We start from the raw sequence: 13310 nt of genomic DNA on the forward strand, positions 1-13310 counted from the left end.
ACTTTATGCTGTTTTCATGCTTTGGTTCAGTGACAGGGATATTTTATGGATTTCTTTTGGAATGATGCATTTACGATTGAAGAGACTTTCATCCTCATTCTGGCTCTGCTAACTATCTCATCGATATACTGTCACGGAGGAAGAGTGGCTGGTTATTCCATAGCCAATGCCACAATTAGAAGCAGGACCATTACTCATTTTTTTCTGTTCTTGCATCAGGCTACTGTTGAGCTATAGGCATTGATTTTATAGCAGCAATCTATTACTGGAATAGTTTGCAGAAGTTACAGCCTTTGGATCTCCTTGTATGATATCCAGTGGTGTCCAGTGTGGACTGGAATCTTGTATGCTGAAATTGACTAGATGGCTGAATGACATCCTATGTTTTTATGATTGTTTCTGCGGAAACTAGTGATTTGTTAGATCAGTCTTCCATAAGCGATGTTGCAAGTATTTTGGGAGTCTCTATAACTGGGATTAATAGAGTGGAAGGTTATATTGGTTTGAATAGCATTAATGTGATGCAGATACTAATGACATCTCTTCTTCACTAACCTTTTGAACATTGTATGTTGCATACTTTAATATTGCTCTAAACGTTAGCAAACACTATTTATCTTTTCTACAAGTTGGTTAAGTCTTTGGCCTCACCAATTGGATATAGAAGTTCTTGATTCTTCCCCGGCATCAGCAGCTGTGTCTACTCACTGTTATTTGTCGGCACCCATCCCTCTAACTTAGCAGAGTGTCAGATGTATCATTCCAAGAATTCTTTGCTTTCTTACTTTTTCATTCATCTTGTGAGATATATACATACTGTGGAAAGAAGCAACAGTATCACAATGTCCTGCCAACTACTTCTTGCCAAGGTTTGAGGAGGATGAATGAGATGTGACATTTTGTGCCACTTTGATTCTCTCATTGTTATATCCCCCAAGGATTTATGAGGTTTCCTTTTCAAAATATATCAAGATGGTAGACTTTAGGATTCTTGCTACTGTGCCACATTGTTTCATATTTATTTCCCTCAAAATTTTATTTGAGTAGGTACAAAGTGAAATTGCAACAATTGGCATGAGAACGATATGAATTAGTATATAGCCAGTAGTGGGTATGAAATGAGCATTATTTGTGTAGATCTTGAAAAGGCATGAGGGACAAATCAGTGAAATATCAGAAGAGAGTATTTACGGATTAAGACAGCTGTTGGGAATAAATACAGTTAGGTAAGGGAAGTATTTACAATGTTGTATAATAGTGAAGATGTCTTGATATTTTACATAAACATCATTGGTGGTGTTTTCCATTTTTACACTTGTTGAAGCTCTGTAGGCTGGTTTGTTAAATAGTGGATCAGACTCTACATTTTTTTCTTCTCCAGTTTGTCACCCTGAGCCACTTACCTGTCATTTCTCCAGTTTGTCACGATGCTATCTTATCTGTTATTTGTTTCTTAATTTAGAGTTGTTTGTCTTGTGGGCACTTGTCATAAACATATTAATAACTACAGTTCAAAGTTTTCAATTTCTTGTTACTGGAAAGATTTGATTGCTGTCCACTGTCAAAAACAGAAAATGCTTGATATGCCTAACTCCTCAGCCACCATGTAGACAGTGTGAAACAAGGGTTTACCTTTCAGATAAGTGCTGTCACCAGGTTTACAAAGGGTTATGTTGTAATAAGTATATACAGGGATATGATCCGGTAGAATCAGAATTAGAAATATTTGTACTTTTAAATGCCACATAGATGCCAAAAGGTGGTCACTCAGTTATCCAAATGTTGCAACAGCAAAACAGTAACCCAACACTTTGTAAGTAGGAAACAGGAGCTATGATTTGTAATTCTTGACCTTAAGATTGCAAGCTGCTTAATCAAAAAGTGAAATTCATTGAGCTTCAGAGAAAGAAGGGAAGAATTGGAGTCCATCTATGTGAAGATGAGGCAGGGTAGAAATTGGTAGTAAAAGTAATGAAAATTGGTAAGTTCTTCATGAATACAGGAAGCAGGACCGAAGCAATCATTGACATGCCGAACAAAGAGTTGGATAGAACTGAAAACTGTTCCATATATCCTGCAAAAAGGTAGGTATATATTGGCCCCCTTGAAAGTACCCACGGCTGTGTCTTTGATCTGGAGAAAGCAAGAGGAGTTGAAGCAGGAATTGCTCAATATGATAATTTATCTGTTATTTCTCCAGTTTGTCACATTATTATGTTATTTGTTTCTTGATTTTTGAGTCATTTGTCTTGTAGGACATTTATTATATTAGTACTAATAAGACTATAATTCAAAATTGCCAGTGAATGCGTATGTTTGGCATGGAACTGTTTAAGGCTGTGCTCCAGGAAGAAATAGAGGGCCCCCAGGCCATCCATCCTGATGTGGGATGGATGTGCAAAGGGATTGTACATTCATGGTAAAGGTGAATCTGTTGGGACCAGGTACAATCGGCCCTCCTTATCCACAGGGGATTGGTTCCAGGACCCCCTGCGGATACCAAAATTTGCGGATGCTCAAGTCCCTTATTTAAAATGTATCAGTGCGGTGGTCTTTAGGACACAGCGGAACCCCGGACTTTATTTAACATGTCTCCGTGCAGTGGACATTAGGACCTGGCCGCGAGCTCTGAATCCACAGTGTTTCTATTCACGAAAATAATCACAATCGCAATTGAAAATAAGGTGGAAGTAACAAAGCGATCGGAAAGAGATGAAATGCCATCGGTCATTGGAAAAGCGTTAGGCTACAGTTGGTCAACGATCGGAACAATTTTAATGGAGCATGTGAAAGGCCCTGCCCCGATGAAAGCTACAATTATTACTAAGCAACATAGTGGTTAAATTATTGAAATACGTATGTTTCTTAAGTGCTTTATATACATAGAAAGGTAAAATATATACTATATACTAAGAAAAACATTTGACTAACTGATGCTAAATAATACCGGATGTACCTGTTCCGACTTCAGATCTGACTTCAAGACGGAGTCAGGAATGGAACTCATTGATAACCCGGGGACTACCTATACTTTTAAGTCATTTCTAGATTACTTATAATACCTAATACAATGTAAATGCTATGTAAATAGTTGTTATACTGTATTGTTTAGGGAATGATGACAAGAAAAAATAGTCTGTACATGCTCAAGCAACGAGTGCTGGAGAGAGAACTTCCGGGTTTTCCCGATCCGCAGTTGATTGAATCCGCAGTTAAGGAGGGCTGACCGTAATTGGAAGTGGTCAAAATGACAGAGGGCATCAGAGGTATCAGCAATATACAGTAAGTAGGAAGGCACTGGGCTGGTGGAGAAAGGATAGAGTCAATGTAGGAAGAATTAGATTTGGTGGGCCAAGAACAGGCTGCAACAATGATTCTGTCAGAGCAGTCATGCTTCTGAATTTTAGCAGGAGATAGAAGCTGTGTGGGGTTGGAACACTGTAAGGCTAGAAACTGGCAGGGAGAACTCTTGTGTAAATGAGATCACTGTGGACTGATAGAAACATAGAAAACCTACAGCACAATACAGGCCCTTCAGCCCACAAAGCTGTGCCGAACATGTCCCTACCTTAGAACTACTTAGCCCCCTATTTTTCTAAGCTCCGTGTAGCCATCCAGGAGTCTTTTAAAAGACCCTATTGTTTCCACCTCCACCACTGTTGCCGGCAGCCCATTTTATGCACTCACCACTCTCTGCATAAAAAAACTTACCCCTGACATCTCTTCTGTACAGTTGGCCCTACTTATCCGCGGGTTCCGCGTGCACGGATTCGACCAACCGCGGATTGGGAAAACCCGGAAGTTCTCTCCCCAGCACTCGTTGTTTGAGCATGTACAGACTTTTTTTTCTTATCATTATTCCCTAAACAATACAGTATAACAACTATTTACATAGCATTTACATTGTATTAGGTATTATAAGTAATCTAGAGATGATTTAAAGTACAGGCAGTCTTTAAGTCAGATTTGTACGCAAGTCGGAACAGGTACATCCGGTATTATTTAGCGTCAGTTAGTCAAACATTTGTCTTAGTATATATTTTACCTTTCTATGCATAGAAACCGCTTAAGAAACATACGTATTTTAATAATTAAACCACTGTGTTACTTAGTAATAATTGTAGCTTTCATCAGGGCAGGGCCTTTCGCATACTCCATTATTCTCCTTTAAAATTGTTCCGATCGTTGACCGACTGTAGCCTAATTGTTTTCCAATGATCGATGGCATTTCACCTCTTTCTGATCGCTTTATTATTTCCACTTTATTTTCAATCGTGATCGTTTTCTGTCAACGGAACAGAAACACTGCGGATTCAGCAGCAGCCATGGGCGGCGGGTCCTGAGCTCCCCCCGGGTCATAAAGTCCACCGCACTGAGACATGTTAAATAAGGGACTTGAGCATCTGCGTTTTTTGGTATTCGCAGGGTGTCCCAAAACCAATTCCCCGCCGATAAGGAGGGCTGACTATACCTACTTCCAAGCACCTTAAAACTGTGCCCTCTTGTGCTAGCCATTTCAGCCCTGGGGAAAAGCCTCTGACTATCCACATAATCAATGCCTCTTATTATCTTGATGTTGGGTGTTGGGGTCATAATCCACAGGGAGGTAGAAGGTCTCCAAGTGCTGGCCTCTGTGAGATTGAGGTCAGTTTGCCAGACCATAAAATCATCACCTTTGTCAGCAATTTTGATGACAGCACGGATTGGCTGCTAATGAATGAAGTACTGCACTTACATATGTGCTTGGGTTAGAGCACAAGAAGGGAATGGAAAAGTCAAGGTAGTTAATGGTGCATTTTTGACCCCAACAGCTTTGAGTTAGTATTGTTGCAGAGTGAATTCAAGGTTATTCATGTCACGCACTGCATTCAATGTGGAACAAATGGAATATAAGCACCACATGCTAGCTTTTGCACACTAGAATTCTGCGTTCATATACTGCATTATTAGTAGTAGAAGCTTGTTGGGTAAGTGATGTGGTTGTAGATTAGTTGACATTACCCGTAACTACAGTGCCTTCATAAAGTATTTAGCCTCCAAATTTATATCAGTTTAACGGAGATTTTTATTTGTGAATCACATCACATGCTCCTTTTCACAGTAGAGGCCAAAAAAACAGGGAAAATTGTAAAGCATGAAAAACTAAAACTTCAAAAACTGAAATGTCAGTAGTTCAAAAGTATTTATTCCCCTTTGCTGAGTCCTTAGTTGAACTACCTCTCACAGCTATTAAGCCAGTAGTCTTTTTGGATAAGTCTCTGTTAGCTTTGCACAACATGATGGAGCAAAATTTGTCCATTCCTCCTTGCAAAATTGCTCAGTTTAGCTGTGGAGTGGCAGTGAACAGCAATCTTGAGGTCTTGCCAGCGATGCTTGATCAGGTTAAGATCAGGACTCTGACTAGGCCACTCAAGGACATCAATTTTCTTCAATTAAAGACACTGTGGTTGCTTTGGCACTGTTTTAGGTTGTTGTCCTGCTGAAAGTCGAACTTCTCCCTGGTTTAAACTTCCTGGTAGAGGCTAGCAGCTTTTTATCCAGGTCTCTCTATATTTAACAACATTCACCTTCCCATCAATCCTGACCAGATTTCCAGTCCCGGCTGTTAAAAAACATTCCTATAGCATGATACTACCTCCACCATACTTTACAGTTGGATGGTGTAATCTGGAGGACGTTCAGTATTAGATTTGCGTCACACGTACTGATTAGTGGTGAAGCCAAAAAATTCCGCTTTAGTCTCATCCAACCACAAGACAGACAAGGATATGCTTTTTTTTAGCCAGGTCTTCTTCCTTGCCACTCCCCATAAATATCCATTTTGTGCAAGTCCTTAGAGATTGTGGAGCCATGAACTTCATCTCCAGTTGCAGGACTGACTTCTGCAGCTCAGTCATTGTGACTGTTGGTGTCACAATGACCTCTCTTACAAGCGTATTCTTCTCCAGCAACTAAATTTAGAGGGCTGGCCTGACCTAGGCAATATGGCAGTGTTTTCACCATGGACTGCACTGAGCCCCAATGTATGTTCAGTGTCTTTAAGATAATCTTGTATCCTTCCTAGGTTTGTGTTTATTTATTATCATTTCCCTGATTGTCTTGAATGCTCTTTTGTCTTCATTTTGATTTGGTCTGTTGAAAATCTACCGTACTGTTGGACTTTACAAAAAGAGGGTTATTTATTCTTATGAATTCATTGAAAGCAGATGATCTTCAAATTTTCTACATCAACAAATCAGTTAATATATTGCTCATGATGATCATTAATGTAGTAATTACAAAGAGAATGAATACTTTTTCAGCCTCACAGTTTTGGTTTTTAATTTTTAGTAAATTGTTGACAGGTTTTGGAATTTTTCTTTTTGATATTTAGATTCAGGATCAGTTCCTGAGGATTGGAGAATGGCTAATGTTATCCCACTTTTTAAGAAAGGAGGGAGGGAGAAAACAGACTACTATCGTCCTGTCAGCTTAACATCAGTAGTGGGGAAGATGCTAGAGTCCATTATTAAAGATGAAATAGTGGCATATCTGGATTGGGCCGAGCCAGCGTGGATTTACCAAGGGCAAATCATGCTTGACTAATCTATTGGAGTTTTTCGAGGATGTAACCAGGAAGTTAGGCAAGGGAGATCCAGTGGATGTAGTGTACTTCGATTTTCAGAAGGCATTTGATAAGGTCCCACATAGGAGATTGGTGGGTAAAATCAGAGCTCATGGCATTGGGGGTAAGATATTGACATGGATAGAAAACTGGTTGGCAGATAGAAAGCAAAGGGTAACGGTGAATGGGTGTTTCTCGGAATGGCAGGTGGTGACTAGTGGGGTGCCACAGGGCTCGGTATTGGGACCACAGCTGTTTACGATTTACGTCAACGATTTAGATGAAGGCATTGAGAATAACATCAGCAAGTTTGCTGATGAAACTAAGCTGGGTGGCAGTGTGACATGTGATGAGGATGTTAGAATTCAGGGTGACTTGGTTAGGCTGAGTGAGTGGGCAGATACTTGGCAGATGACGTTTAATGTGAATAAGTGTGAGGTTATCCACTTTGGGAGTAAGAACAGGAAGGCAGATTATTATCTGAACGGTGTAAAGTTAGGTAAGGGAGAAATACAAAGAGATCTAGGAATCCTTGTTCATCAGTCACTGAAGGTGAATGAGCAAGTACAGCAGGCAGTGAAGAAAGCTAATGGAATGTTGGCCTTTATTACAAAGGGAATTGCGTACAAGAGCAAGGAAATCCTTTTGCATTTGTACAGGGCCCCGGTGAGACCACACCTGGAGTATTGTGTACAGTTTTGGTCTCCAGGGTTAAGGAAGGACATCCTGGCTGTAGAGGAAGTGCAGCGTAGATTCACAAGGTTAATTCCTGGGATGTCCGGACTGTCTTACGCAGAGAGGTTAGAGAGACTGGGCTTGTACATGCTGGAATTAAGGAGATTGAGAGGGGATCTGATTGCAACATGTAAGATTATTAAGGGATTGGACAAGATAGAGGCAGGAAATATGTTCCAGATGCTGGGAGAATCCAGTACCAGAGGGCATGGTTTGAGAATAAGGGATAGGTCATTTAGGACAGAGTTAAGGAAAAACTTCTTCTCCCAGAGAGTTGTGGGGGTCTGGAATGCACTGCCTCGGAAGGCAGTGGAGGCCAATTCTCTGGATGCTTTCAAGAAGGAGCTAGATAGGTATCTTATGGATAGGGGAATCAAGGGATATGGAGACAAGGCAGGAACTGAGTATTGATAGTAGATGATCAGCCATGATCTCAAAATGGCGGTGCAGGCTCGAAGGGTCGAATGGTCTATTTCTGCACCTATTGTCTATTGATATGACATGATGCACAGTGTTTTGTAGATTAGGTCAAAACAATCCTACTTCAGTATAAAATTTAGAAAATGAGACAGTAAAATGTGAAAATAGTTGTGGAGGCTGAATTCGAGGCACTATATATTTTTTACTCTAGTTAAGCTATATTCAGCAAATTTGTTTTCAGATTTCCACCATGTGCGGTGCATTTCTTTTCCTTTGAAGTTATCTTGAGTATTATTTTGATAAACAGTGGATGGTGTTGTGCTGCTAAATTGGTTAATCAGGAATATTGAATGGTACGGTGGCACAGTCAGTAGAGCTGCCTAACGGCTCCAGCAAAACTAGCTTCAGTCCTGATTTGGGGTGTTACCTTTGTGGAGTTTGCATGTTCTCCTTGTTGGTGTCCTCCAGGTGCAGCAGATTGTAACATCACTCCAGAGATGTGAGTGTTCGTAGGTTAGTTGTCTGCTGCAAATTGCCCAAGATATGCATCTGCAGGAGTGTTTACATAATTTCTACTGAGTTCACAGAAGGTAAATGTATTCTTGTTGACTCTCACCGAGATGGCAATTGATTGTTGCTGCACTGAATAAGTTGTGATGTTTTTGAGCGTGCTTTTGAAAATTAAGTTTTGTGATTTTGGAAGAATAAAGTAGAATTACTGTTTCCTATTATATGTTGTAATCTTTGGAAAGACTTGAATTTTTACATTTAAGATCTTAAGACATAGAAGTAGAATTACACCATGTGGCCCATCGAGTCTGCTTCAAATTTCCATCATGGCTGAATTAATATCTCTCATAAACCATTCTCCTGCCTTGTCTCTGTAACCTTTGACACCCTTTCTAATCAAGAACGTATCAACCTTTATTTCAAATTGACCCAGTGGCTTAGCCTGCACAGCCTTCTGTGGCAATGAATTCAATGGATTCACCACCCTTTGGCTAATAAAATTCCTCCTCATCCCTCTTCTAAAGAGATGTCCTTTTATTGTGAGCTGTGCCATCTGGTCCTAGACTCCACCACTATTGGAAACATTCTCTCCACGTCTACTTTATCTAGGACTTCCAAAAATCAATAATCCTCAATGACATCCTTCCTTGTTCTTCTAACTTTCAGTGAGTAAAGGCCCAGAGCCATCAAATGCTCCTCTACGTAAACACATTAATTCCCAGGATCATTCTGTGAGCCTCCTCTGGACCCTCTCTAACGCCAGCGCATCCTTCATTGGATAAGGAGCCCAAAACTGCTCACCATATTCCAAGTGTGGTCTGATCAATGCCTTATAAAGCCTCATTTTTCATATATCCAAAAAGATATTTTTTAAATACCACTGCTCTGATGTAGAAATCATGGCAGCCAGTTCACACGGAGCTGGGACAATAGTAAGTAATAATTTTAGTATGGAAATTTATAAATGTTGGTCTAAGATTAATCATTCAGTTTGTTAAGTGTCTTTTGTTTCATGTTTTTTAAATAAAGTATTATATTTTTCACTTACAAAACTAAATCACATAAATTGTTTCTGTCTAGGTGAATGCTTACAGACCCTCTCCTTTGGAAATGGTTTCATGATGGCTGTTGCACTAACACGATTGCCAGGCAGCGATGGTAAGTAGTGACAAATTTGAAAATTTTCTAGTGCTCTGTTTTTTGCTCAAGCTAAATATTGCTTACTATTTTAGTTTGTTCCTCTTATTTTCTTTTGGCTGCCTTTGTTAGTTGTAAACCATCTCGTCTTATATAATAGGCTACTCATCTCAAAGTAAAAATTGTTCTCTCCTTTGAGCCTCAGTTCCACTCAGACTCTGCCCTGATCCATTTCAATATTTTTGATTTCATTATTTTAACACTAAAGGAAACAAGGCATTATTTTGGATCAAGAGAATAAATGCAATGCAGTTTTAAACATGTAAAGGATAATATTATTTCCTTTATACAGTTGTTAATAAAATTTTAGCTAATTACCTGTTCATTTTAACAGTAGAAAAGATTGTTTTGATAGGTGCTGCCTATTATCTTCCTGTCTCCTCTCCTGATCCTGCATTTTTACAGTTACTGTGGGACTTACATTCCAAAGTTATGTGAATACCTGTAATGCTGCATAAGCATCTTTGTAGCTTGAGAAATTAAGTAACGGTTCAGCTGTGAAGTTGGCAAGATTTTTGAATATGAGATGCAAGGAAGCAAGCAAATCTGAGTCGGAAAATATTGAGATGGACTGGAGCAGAAAATGAATAGGAATGAGGCTCACAGGAGAGAGCAATTCTTACTTAGAGATGAGACAAGCTTGTTATACGGTAAGAGATAATTTACAACTAAGCAAAGAAGGTGAAGAAAAATAACGGGTGCTACTAAAATTGTAAACAATTTTCAGCTCCAGCAAGAAACATTGTGCTGGAAGAATTCAGTGAATCAGACAACATCTGCTGTGGCAAAAGGTTTAAATCAGCATTTTGGGTTGAGACCCTGCATTAGAACTGTGAGGAACAAGAGAAGATCACCAGTATGATGGAGATGTGGTGCAGAGGCTTGTAGGTGATATGTGGAGCCAAGTTTGTGGTGGAGGGAAAGGGGATGGGAGAAGTGAATGTTGGGAGAAACAAACTAGGTAGATGGGTGAGTGGGTGTGGGAGATAAAACTGGGGTTGTGGGTTACCTGAAATTGGAAAATTTGATATCCATGTCATTGGGTTGTAAGTTACCCAAGTAGAACTTGAGATGTTATTCCTCAAATGTACATTTGACTCCTGTAGCAGTGGACAAGGTGGAGGATCGAGCAATTCAGATCAAGTAAATGAACTAAATTTTGCTAAAAAGGAATGCAGGCTAATCCTGCATTATCACCATTAATGTTATGTAAATTTTATCTTTAGGAGTTTATAAATGAACTGGCAAAAATTTGAGATGTGGATTAAAATGGGCTCTTGCAAAATTTATGTGGGAAAATCTAAACACAAAAAATGGAAGTGACAATTTTTAATTTATTGATGATTTGTATTAATATTTATTTTTCCGATTTTATTTTTTGTCACTGAATATTATGGAGCTATAAGAGCTGGATATGACATCACTACATTGACTTGGTTGGCAGTCACTGTTGAGCCTCTCCTTTGCCACATCCTTTCAGTCAGACGTGAGCAGATGTTTCAGAGTGTATCACTGATGTGCTCTGCATCTATGAGGCATTTTTTTTCTGATGCTGTATCATGGGAGAGCCACATGAACCATAGAACCATAGAACATTACAGCACAGTCCAGGCCCTTCAGCCCTCCATGTTGTGCCGACCCATATAATCCTTAAAAAAAGTACTAAACCCACACTACCCCATAACCCTCTATTTTTCTTTCATCCATGTGTCTGTCCAAGAGGCTCTTAAATACCCCTAATGTTTTAGCCTCCACCACCATCCCTGGCAAGTCATTCCAGGCACTCAGAACCCTCTGTGTAAAAAAACTTACCCCTGATGTCTCCCCTAAACTTCCCTCCCTTTATTTTGTACATATGCCCTCTGGTGTTTGCTATTGGTGCCCTGGGAAACAGGTACTGACTATCCACCCTATCTATGCCTGTCATAATCTTGTAGACCTCTATCAAGTCCCCTCTCATTCTTCTATGCTCCAAAGAGAAAACTCCCAGCTCTGCTAAATTTCCTTCATATGACTTGTTCTCCAAACCAGGCAATATCCTGGTAAATCTCCTCTGCACCCTCTCCATAACTTCAACATCCTTCCTATAATAAGGTGACCAGAATTGAACACAATACTCTTTAAGTGTGGTCTCACCAGAGATTTGTAGAGTTGCAACATAACCTCTCTAGTCTTGAACTCAGTCCCCCTGTTAATGAAGCCTAGCATCCCATAGGCCTTCTTAACTATCCTATCAACCTGCGCAGCGACCTTGAGGGACGTATGGATTTGAACCCCAAGGTCCCTTTGTTCATCCACACTCTTAAGTAACTGACCATTAATCCTGTACTTGGTCTTCTGGTTTGTCCTTCCAAAATGCATCACCTCACACTTATCTGGATTGAACTCCATCTGCCATTTTTCTGCCCAACTCTGCAGCCTGTCTATATCCTCTTGTAACCTTCGACAACCTGCAGCTCCATCTACAACTCCTCCAATCTTTGTGTCATCCGCAAACTTACTCACCCATCCTTCCGCCTAGGCATCCAGGTCATTTATAAAAATCACAAATAGCAGGGGTTCTAGGACAGATCCCTGCAGCACTCCACTAGTCACTGTCCTCCAGGCAGAATACTTTCCTTCCACAACTACCCTCTGCTTTCTTCCTTTAAGCCAATTTTTTATCCTAACAGCCAAGGTTCCAATTATCCCATGCCTCATGACTTTCTGGATGAGTCTCTTGTGAGGGACCTTGTCAAATGCCTTGCTAAAGTCCATGTAGACCACATTCACTGCCCTACCCTCATCAATTTCTTTCATTACCTCTTCAAAAAATTCAATCAGGCTCATGAAGGCACGTTGCCTTCACAAAGCCATGTTGACTATCCATGAGTAGACTTCTCCAAACGCTCGTAGATCCTACCCTTAAGAATCCTTTCCAGTAGTTTGCAGACCACCGACGTAAGATTCACTGATCTATAGTTCCCAGGTTTCTCCCTATTACCTTTTTTAAGCAGGGGAACTACATTTGCCATTCTCCAGTTCTCTGGCACTTCCCCTGTAGCCAAAGAGGATTCAAAGATCATAGCTATAATGCTCCAGCGATCTCTTCTCTCAATTCCCACAACAACAACCTGGGGTGTATCATATCCGGCCCTGGGGATTTATCAATCTTGATGTTTTTAAGAAGATCCAGCACTTCTTCTTCCTTAATCTCCACATTATCCAGCACACAGGCCTGCTCTATTTCGACCTCATACTGATCAAGATCCTTTTCACTTGTGAATACTGAAGCAAAGTATTCATTTAGGACCTCCCCAACCTCCTCCACCTCCAGGCACATGTTGCCCTCTTTATCCTTTAGCGGTCCCACCTTTGTTCTCGTCATTCTCCTGTTCTTCACCTACACATAGAATGCCTCGGGGTTCTCCTTAATCCTACATGCCAAGGCCTTCTCATGCCCCCTTCGAGCTCTCCTAAGTCCTTTCTTTAGCTCCTTCCTGGCTACCCTATATTTCTCATGAGCCCCTCCTACTTCCTGCTTCTTATATCTAACATATGCTTCCTTTTTCCTCTTGACGAGTTGCCTCGTGTTTCGTCAGCCACGGTTCCCTTTTCCTACCATTTTTTCCTTGCCTCAGTGGGACAAACTTATCCTGAACCCAGCTCAAGTGGTCCCTAAACTTCTCCCACATTACTTCTGCGCTTTCCCCTTTGAACATCTGTTTCCAATTTACTCTCACTAGTTCCTGCCTCATCCCTTCCCCAGTTAAGCACTTTACCATTTCGTCTGATTTTATCCCTTTCCATAGCTATGCTGAAGCTAAGGGAGTTGTGGTCACTCTCACCAAAATGCTCCCCCACC

At 40.5% G+C, this 13310-nt stretch overlaps 1 protein-coding gene across 1 annotated transcript in view; it reads left to right on the top strand.

The window, feature by feature from the left end:
* Nucleotides 1-13310, top strand: part of elp2 (elongator acetyltransferase complex subunit 2) — a 128450-nt gene that overhangs the window by 18909 nt on the left and 96231 nt on the right. The window contains exon 5 of the mRNA XM_073054234.1: nucleotides 9350-9427. Within this exon, the coding sequence (XP_072910335.1) occupies nucleotides 9350-9427 (78 nt within the window). The remainder of the gene's footprint in view (nucleotides 1-9349; nucleotides 9428-13310) is intronic.

This window comes from Hemitrygon akajei, chromosome 8 (assembly GCF_048418815.1).
Source record: "Hemitrygon akajei chromosome 8, sHemAka1.3, whole genome shotgun sequence".
NCBI lineage: Eukaryota > Metazoa > Chordata > Chondrichthyes > Myliobatiformes > Dasyatidae > Hemitrygon > Hemitrygon akajei.